Genomic DNA, 16418 nt, shown 5'->3' on the forward strand with positions numbered 1-16418 from the left:
TCTTCGAGTATTAAATAAAGACGCGAAAGTCGGACCAGTTAGAAGTCATTGGAGCGACTTTTAATGCCATTAATTCAGGTGGCTGGGTTTCAAAGCGCAGGATGGCCCTTCATGCCACGCGAGCCAACAGCTCCATACACTTAAGTTACTATTAACGTTAAACTCCGCAAGTTTTTATTTAAACGGGAAACCAAAGAGCTATTGGTAAAACCTCTTTAAGATGTGAATAGCGCACAGTGACCAATTAATTGGAACAACTAATGTGTTACCTATAAAATTGCATAGTCTAAAAGGTATTTATTTTATTAAATTAATTAAATTAATTCGCAGTTTGACCTTTTCGTGTCTTACTAGGCTGATTACACCAATTATAACCAAAAATGAAAAAGTTTTCGAACGAAGGCGACTAAAGTTGGTGTTTGTTTTTGTTCGGGTTGACAGGAGAGCTGTTCGTACGAGCGAGACAGTTCGATGGAGCTGCACCACCATCACATGTCCATGGGTGGAGGCAAAGGAATGGGACACCCAATGGGTGTGGTACAAACTGGAGGTAAGAAAAAACTATCTCCTGGAGCGAACCGCCTTCTATCGTCTGCTAGGTTTCAAGAAATATCGCACACACCACCTCCCCCTCCTCCACCGGCTGTCGTTAAAATCGCTGGTGGAATTAAAGTAAGTTCAACACCATACAAACCACATTCACCGCCACCACTGCCTCGCCACGGTCACCCGATCGCCTCAGTCGCTCCAGTACCGTCTTTAAAATTAGCTATTTAAAACAGTTTAAATGATAGTTCATTCACACGAGCCTTAGAAAAATTAGTATTCTTTAAGCTGAACTGACGCTCCAGTTTTTTTCCTACAGAAGGGTACACGACGACGAAATAGTAAGCGTGGACTTCAGTCCTATTATTATTTTCACCCTTCTCCCTGCTTTAGTATCGACCAACTATTTTTTCGTCTTCATGTATCCCGGTTTATCAAAAAACTAGCAAAGTCAGAGTTAAAGCAGGGTACACGGCGACGAAATGGTAGCATGGACTGCAGTCGTATAACTTTTTGTCATTGCAATAGTGTCGTCTAATAACTATTTTCCTTCTTCGTGTATTTTGGCTTATCGCAAAAGCCAGTAGGCAGTAGCTTTATCCGTTAATAACAACCCTTTTCGTGTTACATTGCGAATTGGGTTGGCAACCAGTTCCGATCCTTCTATGACAGAAATCGGTGAAGTCAGTTAGCGGGTTTTAAATGTCGTGTGACCGTGGCTTTAGTCAGTCTAAGAACAGAACCATCGATTCTAATCTTATTTTTGACTAATTAATTGGATTTAAGATGTATGAAATTATTTACAAATGATTTTTGGTAGTTTAATTTCTGTTCTAATACTGGCTGTAATTGAAATTCATAGCAAATACACATACAAAATTAAAACGTACATTGATTTGAAAAATGAAAATTATTCCTTTTAGTACAGTTATTCTAAGTTAATTTCTGGGTGAACCTAGACAAAATTGCAATAGAAAGTATCTCAACGGTCAAGGGCGTATTTAAGGGGGGGTTTTGGGGGTTCAAACCCCCCCCCCCGAAATGCTGATGACTGGGGGGAGGGTGCCTAATAAAAATCAGTGAAACTTCCGTCAGCACCCCCCCCCCTTGAAATTTTCCCTCAAAACCCCCCTGAAATAAAATCCTGGATACGCCCTTGTCAACGGTTCCTAGGTGAAAAAAAACTAAGAAAACACTCTATTGGGTTTGCCGGAAAATCAATATATTTTCGCTTAGCATAAATAAAACTATAACAAAATACATCTCAACGGTTTCTGGGTGAATACAGCTGAAATAAACCCTAACGCAGTGATGGGCAGAAGGTATTTCGTGGTTCATTTGGTAAACTTACCATTATACATTAGTCATGTAATTGGCAGTTGATTATCAGGTTACCCGCGCAGGTTTAAGGTTTGACCGGTTAAATAGTAATTGCTGTTTGGGTGGATAATTTTTTTCGGATAAAAACTGAACAGGTTGCATTCTCGTCAGGTGTAGGTTGGACGGGTTGTAGCTTCTTTTTTAAGAGGGTACGAAATTAACTATTCCCAAATTTAAGGCTAGTGAAAGCTTTCAGGGTACAGAACGCGAGCCTGGAGTGTATTAGGGGCAATTTTCCAGAGCTCAAACCTTAAGACGACCGTCATCGAGGAAGTGGTAACCAGTGGCGTCACCGGGATTTCAAAACTGGTGGCGCTTAAGCCATAAGCACTGGTCAGGGCGTCTCATTGGTGATATGGGGGAGGGGGTGGGCTCCCAAAACGGTTTGTAAAGTTGAAACATTGAGGCCGACTAGGAAAAATTTTGATTCCCATTTTAAGTTTGAAGAAACTTCGAAAAGTTAATTGGAAAAATTCTGAATTTTAGGAGGCGCTTTTCGGAAATTTTAGTTGGCGCTTCATATCTTTGACGGTACTAATGAGAGTACGCGTACTCTTTAAATTCTGTAACTTTGACAGTGCTAAGTACTCTTAATCGGTGTACAGGCCATCTGACATTGGTTAGCCCCTAGGTCGTGATGTTGGAATATTCCCTGTTCACTGATGTCGCGTACTCAACACTGATAAAGGTACATACTCTAAAGATTACGCGTAATGTCATTAGTACAGTCAAAGGTACACCGATTACCCGAACTGCAAAATGTGTTTCACCAATTCCATTAAAATTTACAAAAACCACTTGAGGAAGAGGGATGAAATGTCTACCTTCTGCCCAGCATGTATTCACCAGTACAACGTTTTAAATTAGAAATTAATTAAAATAAAAGTTACCTAAAGAGCAAGGCAAGTGAGATGCAGGTGGGAATCGTATCTTATAGATACCTCAAGTCCAGGCGTTCTCACGTCGTCAGTCTCCCCCAACGATTCCTTTCCCTTACCAGAGGCACTTTCACAGATACTGTTTTTATCTAATAGATATGGTACATTAATCCCCCCTGCATCACGAGACGCGTTGCCCTTTAAGTTTTTGGCCAACTAGATTGTTGAAGAATTTGAATTTGATCCACCATCTAAATTAATTGCCCACCACTGGCCTAACGGCTTCTAAGTGGAAATATCAGAGTCCGCTCACGAATCAGATAACAAAGTAAGAGGGCGCACGGGTTTGCTTAAAGCAACTGTCGGCTCTATTATTGCCACCTGTATTATGAAAAGGTTATTAGAGATGGCCATGAATCTTTTCGATTCTTCGAAAAACGCGAATTTCCTGGAGAGCGTGGTGTTAATGGAAGCTAAAATTAAAAATATTAATAATGTCGTCAGAGAGCAATTGTAGAGTATTATATATATTATACTCTATTTAGTGGGCTTTAACTTCAATTATAAATCCCATGTAAAAATATTGTTAATAATTGCTGTAATTTATGTTATTGACCAATAGGCGAAACTATAAAGTCTAGGGGGGGCTGAAAAGATGGTAGTCACGTGACTTTGTGGAGAACGGCAACGCCATCTATCCTAAGAATTACGAACTTTTATTTATTTTATTTTGATAATAGCGGTTTAAATTTTGATCGATTCATCTAAATTATCTAATTATTATTATTGTTTAGAACATTTTGTAATAGAAAAGTGGAAGTTATTTTATCTGTCTGCAGTATTTGGAAGGAATATTTTTTTCTTTACCGTCGCACCGCCAACTAGGAACACGAGTTACCGAATCGAAGTTGGCTGTGATATGGTAGTCACGTGATTTTTTTCCCATTTTAGCAAGTTGTTTAAAACCAAATTTACTTTATAGTTTCGCCTATTTACAAACGATCCAATCAACGCGAGGGCCAGCTATAAGTACCGCCTTTTTTTACTTCGACGCTAGTGACAACTATTGGAAGAAGAAGCTACTTCGCCCCGAGCTTTAGGCATTACTAAATGTTCAAGATTTTCCAAAATATGAAGTCACAAGCGATTCGAAAATGTATTTGTATGTTTGTTTGTAACTAACGCTCGGTTTGTCCAGAAGCGTTGAAATTTTAGCAATATGTCAACTGAATTACCATACAATGCTGTAGAGTGTTTGGTGTAAGTAGGAAACATACTTTTTGAGAAACGTAAGGAAAACCTTTGATCGCGGTTCGATCATATATACGCGCTCAGCCCAATAGTTGTATGGGATATTAAACTCCCTAGTAATAATAATAAGGATAAAATTGATTTATTTCGAGCAAATAAACTAAATATAAGTAATCTATCCGTACTGGTATAAGAAGAGTTTTCAGTTCTATGGGTTTCAGTTTAAAAGCACTATTTACAATTTCTATGACAAAATTTCTATCTATTACAAATGACAACTTTTTTGACCCTTTTAGATAAATTGTTTTCATAATTCGACTCATAGGGAAAAGGTCAGTAACGTAGCCAATATTTTCTTTCAACAGTTGATTAAATTGGAAGAATTTGTTCCTACAAGCATACATCTCGGAGGGGGCACGTGCTTCTGTCTCCAAATTTGAGCTTTGGTTTTACTTACGTTAGATATAATATTGTAAAACATAGAGGTTAATTTAAATTCCTCGAAATTTTGACCGTAAACCAATTTTTAGAGCGATTATTTGTGGCATTTTGAATTTCATCTAAAAAACTCAGCATTTCCCCAAACAGTGCTCTTTAAGCTCGGATGCTTTTCTCTCGTTTAAAGCAAGTGTCGGCTCTAGTTGAAGTAGCTCTTTTTTTCAACAGATGTCGCTAGCGTCGAAATCAAAACAAGATGCTGAAACTACATTTTGACCCAAAAGGCGGGACATAAAAGTATGCTTCGCGTTGATTGGCTCGTTTGTAAATTTGTCAATAACTTCAATTATAGTAATTGTTTACAATATATTTTATATGGGATATATAATTTATGTTAAAGTTCACTAACAAGGAGACGACCCGAGGTGTTACACATCAATTTTGATCAAACTCGGGGGATTGGTAGACCTTCATGTAACTTGAAAAACCCTAAAGGGAATTTATTCAATGGGCAACGGTTTTACCATGGCAACGAAAAATGTTTTTGACAACATAAAATGGTATTTTTCCCATTGAAAATAACATGGGATTTGGACCGATTCCAAGGGTCCCCCCCCCCCCTGGGTCATTCCATGACAAAACGCCTGCCACAGAACACCCGACCCCTTTCGATTTTGCCCAAATTTTGTATACAGGGTTTTTTGGGCCTAGGAAAACGATTTTGACAGTTTCATAACGATCGGTTCAGCCGTTTACGAGATACAGCATACGCGTTTTTTCAAAAGTACGCCTTGACCCCCTAAATGTTTTCTATTATATCTTAAGACATAATTATCGCAAAATCACATGTAATACCTCATTTTAAAGACAATGCGCACCCTAATATGAATATTTAATCAGAGTTGTCATTTGACGTAAATGTCATTAAAATCTGGGCCTTTAAATAATTTGACCTTTGACCTTGCCCAGACACCTCAGTCGTAGGTCAACGATTTTAGCATTTTTAAAATTCCCACTATCGAATACATAATAATCACTGAAAATCTCAAAGTAATATTTGTAGTTTTCGAGATATTAATTTTTGAAATTTACCCCTCAAATTAATGAAAATGCTATTTTATACACGAAACTAGTTGACCTACTAAATAAATTAAAAATATTATTATTTTGGTAATTTTGAGTTTAGAATATCAAATACACTAATTCTTAAATTAAGTTGAGTTATTTACATATTATTTTTAGTTTTGCATTTTATCTGTAGACAGAAGACATCACTAAATTGCTTGTCCTTAGTATAGTCTGGCGTTCAATATTATTGTAGCGTATCTTACTGCACCCTAAAATGGAAATGTGCTAGATATCTCAAGAAAACCCAATATTGCTCTTAGCATGGATTAAACATTAGTGTTTAATCCATGCTCTTAGTCATATCGATTACGTTTTTAATAACGTAAAAATGTTTTAATATCTTTTTAATATATAATAGTTATAATTGAGTAGTTAAATATATTAACAGCGATAATTGAGTAGCGAAATAGAATTTATTTAACTGTATATTCTCGAACAAAGCCCTGAAATGGATCGAAATTGTTCGTTTTGGAGAGACAGTAGTAAATGTCATTTGCAAACACTTTCGAAAACAGTTGGTATCAACAACCATCTGTCCGAGGATGACAAATTAGTTCTTAGCAGCCGAACAGCTATACCTATGTCCAAAATAAGAAACATATGTCGTCACCATGAAGAACTTTTTATGAAAAGGTATTCAACGAGTCAAAAGAAGTGTATGAATCCTTTTGGGACTCACGACGCTGAAAGAAAGAGTGGACTAAAAACTATTTCATTGGATTTGTTCAAAAAATTAAAGTTACGAGGAATTGAAGTTATCGCTGGAAATAAGTTGTGCATCCAGTGTTTTATGTCTGCTGGAAAAAAAGTAAAGGATGAACTCCAAATACAGTTGGACGTTTCAGAAGTTCACACTGCACAAGAATCACAAGAAAGCGATTCTTTTTCATTTAGTCAACCTTGTTCATCGGGAGATGCGACGCAAGACGACAAAGCTATAGCTTTAGTGGCAGTTAACGAAACTCTAATAAACTTGGGAGAATCTCCTGTTAAAAGAAGTAAGAAATATATTCAATTTGAAAGAATTTATATATGTATACATATATAAATACATATATTTTTTAACTTTTGTACAGAAGGTTTGTCATCTCGCCAAAAAACAATTCTAAGCAGGACTAAGTTAAACGCTGTGAACAATTCATTGAAACGCAAATTAGAAGAGTCAATGGAAATTTCTCTTGATGAAACAGACGATAATATGGTTACGGACGATGTTTTTAGAAAGCTCGAAGAACATCGATTATATGAGAATATTTTGAACGAACTGAGAGAGAAATTCAATAACTCCAAGACATCATACGGCGAAAAGCTTCAGATCCTGACCTTGTCACCATTTGGAATACAACGCACAATGGAGGAATTTGGAGCACCAGAATACATGGTCAAACGAAGCAGGAATCTTAAATCTAGTCAAGGAATTCTTTCGCTACCAGAGAAACAATCGAAGGGATTAATATTGACCGAAGACGTTAAATCAAAGGTCGTTGAATTTTACGAAAATGACGATAACAGTCGTATGACACCTGGACAAAAGGAGTTTGTGTCAGTTAGAAACCACGAGACAGGTCAAAAAGAACATCATCAAAAGAGGCTTGTACTGCTGAACCTGAGAGAGCTCTATAACAAATTCAAGGAAGAGCATGATTTGACGTTAGGATTTTCGTCATTTTGTTATCTACGACCACCTTGGTGTGTATTAGCAGGTTCGTCAGGTACACATTCAGTGTGTGTCTGCACCTATCACCAAAATGTCAAGCTAATGATATCAGCTCTACCGTCTTCTTGTCCTTTAAAATGTGATATCGATTTCATGGCGCTCACCGTGTGTGACACTCAAAACAGGAATTGTATGATGAGGGTGTGCAAGGACTGTCCTGGGAAAAATGGTCTACTTGAAAATGAATATTTAACGAACCTTTTAGAAGATTTTGAAAATATAAAGTTCATGCAATGGGTGACAACTGACAGCACAAAGCTCATGACCTTGAGCGAGAGTGTTGAAAACTTTTTCGACTCTTTGGCCATTAAACTACTTGAACTAACGCGTCATCATTACACATCTAAGTCGCAATCTAATTATCTTAAAAACCTCAAAAAAACTCTAAAACCTGGTGACGTAATTGTTCTCGGTGATTTTGCGGAGAACTATTCCTTCGTAATTCAAGACGAAGCACAAGGGTTCCATTGGGACAATTCTCAAGCGACAGTGCATCCCTTCGTAATCTACTTCAGGGTAGTCGAAAACGGAGAACTTAACCACTTAAATTTTTGTATTATCAGTGATACCAGAACACATACAACCAATATTGTTCACAGTTTTTTAACTTATCTAATTCCAAATATAAAAACACATGTTCCTAATGTTAGAAAGCTAATTTATTTTACGGATGGATGTGCTGGACAGTATAAAAACAAATACAACTTTTCTAATCTCTGTTGCCACAAACAAGATTTTGGTTTGGACGCTGAATGGCATTTTTTTGCCACATCTCATGGCAAGGGACCTTGTGACGGAATTGGCGGAACAGTGAAGCGTAAAACAGCAAGAGTCAGTCTTCAGCGACCAGTGACTGGACAGATTTTGACTCCAACAGATATGTTTAATTTCTGCCTATCAAACTTCGAAAATATCAAGTTCATCTATGTTAAAAACGAAGAAATTGAGCGACAAAAGGAACTTTTAAAAGAAAGGTTTTCTAAAGCCATAACAGTAAAAGGAACTCGAGGGTTTCATAAATTCGTTCCGAAATCGTTAAATGAAATCATGGTTTCTCCGTTATCTAATGACGATTCGCTAACCACAGTTAAGGTTTCGACTTTAGAATTGTCAGATACTCGAAATCAAGAGGCTGAAAACTTTAAAGTGGGAAATTTGGTAGCCAGCGTCTACAAAGGCCAACTTTACGTTGGATTAATTGAGGAAGTATCAGAAGAGTTTGGAGACTTCTTTGTAAACTTTTTGCGTCCCCCTGGTATTTCGGACAAATACACATGGCCCAGAAGGATCGATAGCAGTTGGGTGTCAAGTGAAAATGTTCTATGTGCAATTGAAATTCTTGTAGGTTTACCAAATTCGAAAGGCTATCAAATCAAAGAACACGATAAAAATAAAATTACCAAAGCCTTTTCCATGTATAAAGAAGTTTAAGCTGTTTTGTGTAAATAAAAAATTAATTGGTGTGTAAACTATAAAAATAAATGGTTTTGGTATTTCATTTTGTGTGTGGTGGGGTAAATTTCAAAAATTAATATCTCGAAAACTACAAATATTACTTTGAGATTTTGAGTGATTATTATGTATTCGATAGTGGGAATTTTAAAAATGCTAAAATCGTTGACCTACGACTGAGGTGTCTGGGCAAGGTCAAAGGTCAAATTATTTAAAGGCCCAGATTTTAATGACATTTACGTCAAATGACAACTCTGATTAAATATTCATATTAGGGTGCGCATTGTCTTTAAAATGAGGTATTACATGTGATTTTGCGATAATTATGTCATAAGATATACTAGAAAACATTTAGGGGGTCAAGGCGAACTTTTGAAAAAACGCGTATGCTGTATCTCGTAAACGGCTGAACCGATCGTTATGAAACTGTCAAAATCGTTTTCCTAGGCCCAAAAAACCTTGTATACAAAATTTTGGCGAAATCGAAAGGGGTCGGGTGTTAAAATTAAAAAAAACTAGGTCGTTTTGTCATGGAATGACCCCCCTGTGAAAGATTATAAAAAATTAAAACATTTTGAAATACCAAAATTATAAAATAAATTTTAAAAATTGACGAAAAAAATCAAAATTGATCACATTTTGATCAATTTGAACCAAATGGGTGAAAATGAACCGATATGGCTTAAATTGGAAAAATTTCCATTTTATGTTGTCAAAAAGATTTTTCGTTGCCATAACAAAACCGTTGCCCATTGAATAAATTCCCTTTAAGGTTTTTCAAGTTATATGAAGGTCTAACATTCTCCTGAGTTTGAACGAAATTGGAGTGTAACCCCTCGGGTCGTCTCCTTGTAAGTAGAGTAAAAGTGGTCTAAATATAATACTCTATAATGGCTCTCTGACGACGTTATTGTTTCGCTTTTTTGAATTTTAGCTTCCGTTCGCATTAATAGATGGCTCCACGCTCTCCACGAAAGTCATTTTTTTCGAAGATTCGGATAGATTCATGGCCATCTCTAATAACAGGGGCCTTTTCATAATACAGGTGGCAATGATAGAGCCGACAGTTGCTTTAAGACTTTATCCATTTATTATGTAGAGATAATTCATTATGTTTTTCTTCTTACGTGTATCCATCACCACGTAAGTTTTGTCGTCAGTTCTTGGAATATTATTTAAGGTTCATCAATACTGAAGATTAACTAGATCTTAGTGTAATTTTTGGTCATAGTTAAATTTCGATTTTATTTATCTAACTTGTTATCGTCGGCGAATGACCTAAAATAATCATTAGAATTACATACATAAATTTTGTCTATGTTACCTGAAAAATCTATTAAAAGTAAATTTTTTGCCATTAAAGTAGATTTTCCGGAAAAACCGAAAGAGGTACCGGAGTGAACTATGTTTTTCCGAGTATCTCTTATTTTTTTCACCTAGGAGCCGTTGAGATTCTTTCTGTTGCAATTTGTTCTAGTTTAATAATTAGTTTGACTGCACTATTTCATGACAACGGTTAACCTTTGCAAGTTCAAACATTTATCGAGAGTTTAAAAATATTTATGTGACTTTTCGATGATTAGCTATTATGGCATAATCTAGCATTAATTAACTATTTAATTTAAAATTGTCACAACTCTTTTAAGCACTAGAGGAGAGTGAGAAAATGACTTTTACCATGAAATTATATTAGTGAACACTTGGAAGGTCTAAGGCGCCATTTCCACCGTGCTGCGAATACGCCCGAGAAATGGGTATCGCGCAACGTCCTGCCAAGGCCTAAGGTAGCGATTAAAATTATAAATGATAAACAACGTCCCTGCTTTCCAAGTGTACACAATTATATTTTCCTGGTTTTACAATTGTTAATAGAAAATAATAAGGTTTTACGGGAACTAGAATTAAAAAAGGCAAGGCTTAATATACTGGAGACCATAATTTTCAGTCTCCTTTGGACGAAGAAACCCGTAAATGGACTGAGCGTTCAAAACTTATCGACACGGTAGGCATGGCTGTCATTGACGACAGTAGCTCCCTTAAGTGTTTCCGAAATTAACTTTAATCTGTTGTTAATCTATTTTCTATGAAATTTCTATCTGTTAGAGTAAAACAGCGAGTCCCTCTACGACTTTCTTGGTCCATAAATGTCCTCTGTGTGGTGCGCTAAATTGCATTGTGACACTATTTAAAATAAGCGGTATGACTTACTTTTATTTTAGTTCTTAAAGCAAGAAAAGGTTTCGGATAAGTTTCCGCATCACACCAAAACACTCCGTAACGTGTCGCCCCCTATCGTTGCCGCAGTGCAAAATAGTTTAATTTATCACCCGAGTCAATAATCTTTCAAAATTCTTATCTGTTGTTAAACGTGTTGTGGGTGTGTGTCTTTTCATATATTAACTTATGTTTACACGAACAAAAAGGTTTTTATTATAATAAACAACAAAATAAATAATAATCAGCTAAGCTTAAATTGCGTAGGAGGATGGTGGCAATTAAGCCCTGCATGCCACACGAGCCACCCGCCCCCTACGGTTAAAGTCTGACGCTAAGCCTCGGTAACAAGACGGTGAATGTGTTAAATTGAAGAGACTTAGCTTTGGAAATCTCAACTAACCGAACCTTAGACACTACGTTGAGGAATTTGCCGAAAATGACCTTACCACCCAGGCTGACCCATATTTTAAAATATATTATTTATATTATACAGGGTGGTAACTAAATATTGGGTGAATATCCCAAAATGTGTTTTAGCTATGATTTTGAAATTTTAGGGTGTTATAGAACGCTCAGGGGGTCAACCGACTAAGAAAATTTCAATGACCTTGAACCATGTCTTCAAGGTCGTTTGAAAATTAACTTGATATCCGTAAGAGTTACGAATTTGATTCCAATTAGAAAGGTGTTCCCCGTCACATTTTATGGCTAACTAAACCTGAACGCTCTATAAAACCATAAAATTATAAAACCGTAAAATTATGAAACCGTAAAATTAGAAAACCGTAAAATTATAAAACCGTAAAATTATAAAACCGTAAAATTATAAAACCGTAAAATTATAAAACCGTAAAATTATAAAACCGTAAAATTATAAAACCGTAAAATTATGAAACCGTAAAATTATAAAACCGTAAAATTATAAAACCGTAAAATTATAAAACCGTAAAATTATAAAACCGTAAAATTATAAAACCGTAAAATTATAAAACCGTAAAATTATAAAACCGTAAAATTATAAAACCGTAAAATTATAAAACCGTAAAATTATAAAACCGTAAAATTATAAAACCGTAAAATTATAAAACCGTAAAATTATAAAACCGTAAAAATATAAAACCATAAAGTTATAAAACCATAAAATTTCAAAATCGTAGCTAAAACACAATTCGCCCTGGTCCATTTTTTAGTTAACACCCTGTATTGCCATTTTACGAAATAAGTTTGGCGCTAAGCCTCGGTAGACGACGAACGTAATAACCACGAGAGGAAGATGCTCTCAGTCTTCGAAAGACGCTTCCTGAAGCGTTGGATAGAATGGCATTTATTTAGTCCCCGTTGGTAGAGAACTCAGCCAATCAGACATAATACACTAGAGACGTCACTCGCTTTGATACAAGCAGCGCCTCTAGCGTAGTACCTGAATAGTAAGATAGATGGCGAATTCGGCAACTACTCCAACCTAGTATATTAGTTCCGATTGCTTGAGATTTCCAAAGCTTACGAACGGGGCTAAATAGCTACCGGATATTTGCAACGGAACATTCAATTCCCTCGAATGCAACACGTTGGCCGTCTCTTGACCGAGGCTTAACGTCAAATTTTACATCTAAACTATAATACACATCTTTTCGATTAAACAAAATTAAATTAAAGCAACTGTCAGCTCTACCATTGCCACCTGTATTATGACAAGGCCCCTGTTATTAGAGAGGGCCATGAATCTATCCGAATCTTCGAAAAAAATTACTTTCGTGGAGAGCGTGGAGCCATCTATTAATGGGAACGCAAGCTAAAATTCAAAATAGCGAAACAATAACGTCGCCAGAGAGCCATTATAGAGTATAATATTTAGACTACTTTTACTCTATTTAGTGAACTTTAACCTAAATTATACATCCCATATAAAATATATTGTAAACAATTACTATAATTGAAGTTATTGTCAAATTTACAAACGAGCCAATCAACGCGAAGCATACTTTTATGTCCCGCCTTTTGAGTCAAAATGTAGCTTCAGCATCTTGTTTTGATTTCGACGCTAGCGACATCTGTTGCAAAAAGAGCTACTCCACCTAGAGCCGACACTTGCTTTAAAAAAAGAAATGCTTCCGACCTACATTTTTGTTTATCAACAGAAATTAAAATAATTAAGTGTTTTTTTTAAAGAGTTGCGGTTAATTATCTTCGTCGCGGCTAGGACAAAGGTTGTGCCACTTGCTTTAATCATGTAATTACACTACTAAAATGTTTTAAAAAGTATAAAAAATTACCTAATTAGTCAGCGTAATATAAAAACTCGAGGATTCTATGGTGAAATTCCGTCGAAAAGTCACGTATCTCGACTCTCTTCACTTTGATTCTCAGTCAGGGCAATCTCGTAAACGTACGACCTTCCATTTAATAATAACACTTAGAGATGGCGCCACAGATACGTCCATTTACATTCTATTCGGCGTCGCCTTCCCGTTTTCTTTCGAGAGGGTGGCGGACATAACCGAGTTACAAATTTGCAAGTTTGTCCGTCAAAGCCCTCGTAAGCGGGTCCTTTTCCGCCCTTAACGACAAAGTAATTTCCAAATGAAAGTTTTATTTAACAATCTCTCCTCCCCGCGAGTGTCGCTGCATTCTCTTTTCCAAATAAGATAAAAGGGGGCCGAGAACGAGCCCGCTAATATTTAGCGCGGCGACCAATGATAAAAGTAGAAGCAATTACGGTTTATCACTCGGAGAGTAATTTAGGGAAACCCGGTTGAGAGCGGCAAAAGAAAGAGTCAACTCGGTAATAAATTCGTCTAATCTAAAAGCGGCTATTATTAGGCGATAGATTGGTTTGGCGCTATCTTTATCTCTCGCTAAGCATCTTGGTTATATTAGGGCGACATTTATTTGGAACAGGCAACAGCGCCGGGGATGACAAGCCCAGCGGGAGCCATCGAGCCGCGTGCAGCCACCATCCCGGAGTGCCAGCCCCTTTTAGGTCAACACCCTGCACTCGCCCACCACCGACAAAGACCGCCGCGGATCGATAATGCGATGGCTTCCGAAATGCCTTTCAGCCATCACCGAAGAAGGGACCTCAGTCCCGGACAAGAAATTGGTGTTTAAAAATTACGCCGCTTTAGACAGTTTTCGAAACGAACGAAAAAATATGAAAAAATAACTACAACCAAAAAAAACACCAAATCGATACTTGATAAAGTTTAAAGGCAACGTACTAAACCCAGGCACATTCCAGGCGAAATAGCGGCGGGGCTTATTTATGGCTCTCGATATAAACCAAGGATCTTAGGATATAAAGTTCGAGAGAAAGATAATAAAAATCCAAAGAACAAATTTTATCCGCGACGTTTAACTAGATACTCCGTGGCGCTACGAAACCCCAATCCCAACCACCTCCTGCCCGACCACCTCCTGTCTACCCTTCAAGCTTGTTTAGATTGAAATCGTAAAAGGGGGTGGTGCTAAAATGAACTTATTTTTTAAGGTGAACGTAAAATTATTTGTCGCGTTCAAAAGTAACATTCTAACAGTAAGGCGCGTTATTACCTAACATTCTAGGCATACGTAACCTTATAACCATAAGTCACGTTAAAGTCATAAGATATCTTAGGGAATTTATAACCATAAGTAACGTTATAGACCTAAGATATCTTAGAGCGTTTATAACCATAGGTAATCTGATAAATATAAGTATGACACCTGGCTAATTTTGGTACCACATTATGTCTTCACTATAACGCCAAAAAGTGACACAGCGCCATTTCTTTTCATTTGAGGCCAAGGCTAAATTAACGAACTTTAAAACTCTTTCAAAGAGAAACACATTACAGAAACTAATCGGAATTTAATTTTAATTGAGTATTCAAATCGCTAGCTTCGTCTGTAGAAATGTTATTTTTCGAATTTGAAATCTTCACGCATTGATCAACCCAAACAACTATAATTTAAGTTTGCCTGACCAAACAGGCAAAGACAACTAAATGGATTTGGCACCGTTCACATATGACGCAATCAAAATCTACCGCTTTGGTTACAGTCTTATTGCGTACCGGGTATTTTTCTTAGCTATTTTTTATTTATAGATTTGTTTGCTGTATGTTCTTTCTTAGATATCAAAGGGCAGGAAGTAATAATTTTTAAAAATTAACAACATTACACCCCTCAATTATAATAGAACTATAAAATTATTAAATTAATAATAAGTCTATCCCTAAAATCATTAAATTCATAATAAGTCTATCTTTAAAATCATTAAATTCATTATAAGGCTATCCCTAAAATCATTAAATTCATAATAAGTCTATCTTTAAAATTATTAAATCAACAAGTTTATCCCTAAAATTATTAAATTAATAATAAGTTTATCCCTAAAATTATTAAATTAATAATAAGTTTATCCCTAAAATTATTAAATTAATAATAAGTTTATCCCTAAAATTATTAAATTAATAATAAGTTTATCCCTAAAATTATTAAATTAATAATAAGTTTATCCCTAAAATTATTAAATTAATAATAAGTTTATCCCTAAAATTATTAAATTAATAATAAGTTTATCCCTAAAATTATAAAATTAATAATAAGAATATCCATGAAATTATTAAATGCATAATAAGTCTATCTCTAAAATTATTAAATTACATTCAAATAAGTCTAATTTTTATTGTGTTTACATCTATAATAGAGAAAAACAAGTAATAAATTTCTATTGTAGCTCAAAATAAATGATAATTTAGGTGCAGGAATAAAAGTTGAGGTAAGAAAAGCAAGTAATCGTAATCGGTGTAAGAGTACGTAATCTCAACGTAACCCGGCGTACTCTAAAAAGGGCAAGTGTCATACTTATATTTATTATCTTACTTATGTTACAAGTAATACCGTCTAAGCTAAATGTAATCAGCGTAAATTTAATATTAATAATCAGTTCAGCTCATTCGTTTATACTGTTTTTGTATAATTAATTTCTTAAGCTTTTGATTTAAAATTAATGTAATTTCCTTTGACGCAAATATACGGACTTTTTGAAAAGTATACCTAAAAAAATTATAATCAATTTAAATCACCGAATTGTTTAAATCATAGTTTAAAAATACTTTAATTTTTAAATAGGATTTAAATTACTTTATTTCTTAAATATTGATTTTAGTCCCTTAGGTTTTTTAATTCCGGATTTAAATAACTTAACATTTTTAAACAATTTGGTTAAATAACTTAAATCAAACAATTTGAAATAGCCGGTTTCACGTATTTTTTAAAATTTATTTTTAATTCTAAAACATGAATTTGAAATCATTGAAAAAACTGTCAATTTTAATGCGAGAACTCTTACATTTCTCGCGATAGCTCTTAAATGTTTGCGAGAACTCTTACATTTCTTGCAATAACTGTGAATTTTATTGCGAGAACTC

The 16418-nt window shown here is 35.4% G+C and overlaps 1 protein-coding gene across 3 annotated transcripts in view; it reads left to right on the forward strand.

Annotated features, from left to right (window-relative positions):
* Positions 1-14613, forward strand: part of LOC149949776 (neuroligin-4, Y-linked-like) — a 213109-nt gene extending 198496 nt beyond the window's left edge. For 2 of the 3 annotated variants that reach the window (XM_090169294.1, XM_090169295.1), the window contains exons 12-13: positions 442-672; positions 13906-14613. In XM_090169294.1, coding sequence (XP_090025420.1) covers positions 442-672; positions 13906-14115 — 441 coding nt within the window. In that variant the 3' untranslated portion in view covers positions 14116-14613. The remainder of the gene's footprint in view (positions 1-441; positions 673-13905) is intronic. The other variant, XM_090169296.1, reaches the window with a different exon arrangement.
* The last annotated feature ends 1805 nt before the right edge of the window (positions 14614-16418 follow it).

Source organism: Leiobunum rupestre, chromosome 3 (genome assembly GCF_980474605.1).
Source record: "Leiobunum rupestre chromosome 3, qqLeiRupe1.1.hap1, whole genome shotgun sequence".
Classification (NCBI taxonomy): domain Eukaryota; kingdom Metazoa; phylum Arthropoda; class Arachnida; order Opiliones; family Sclerosomatidae; genus Leiobunum; species Leiobunum rupestre.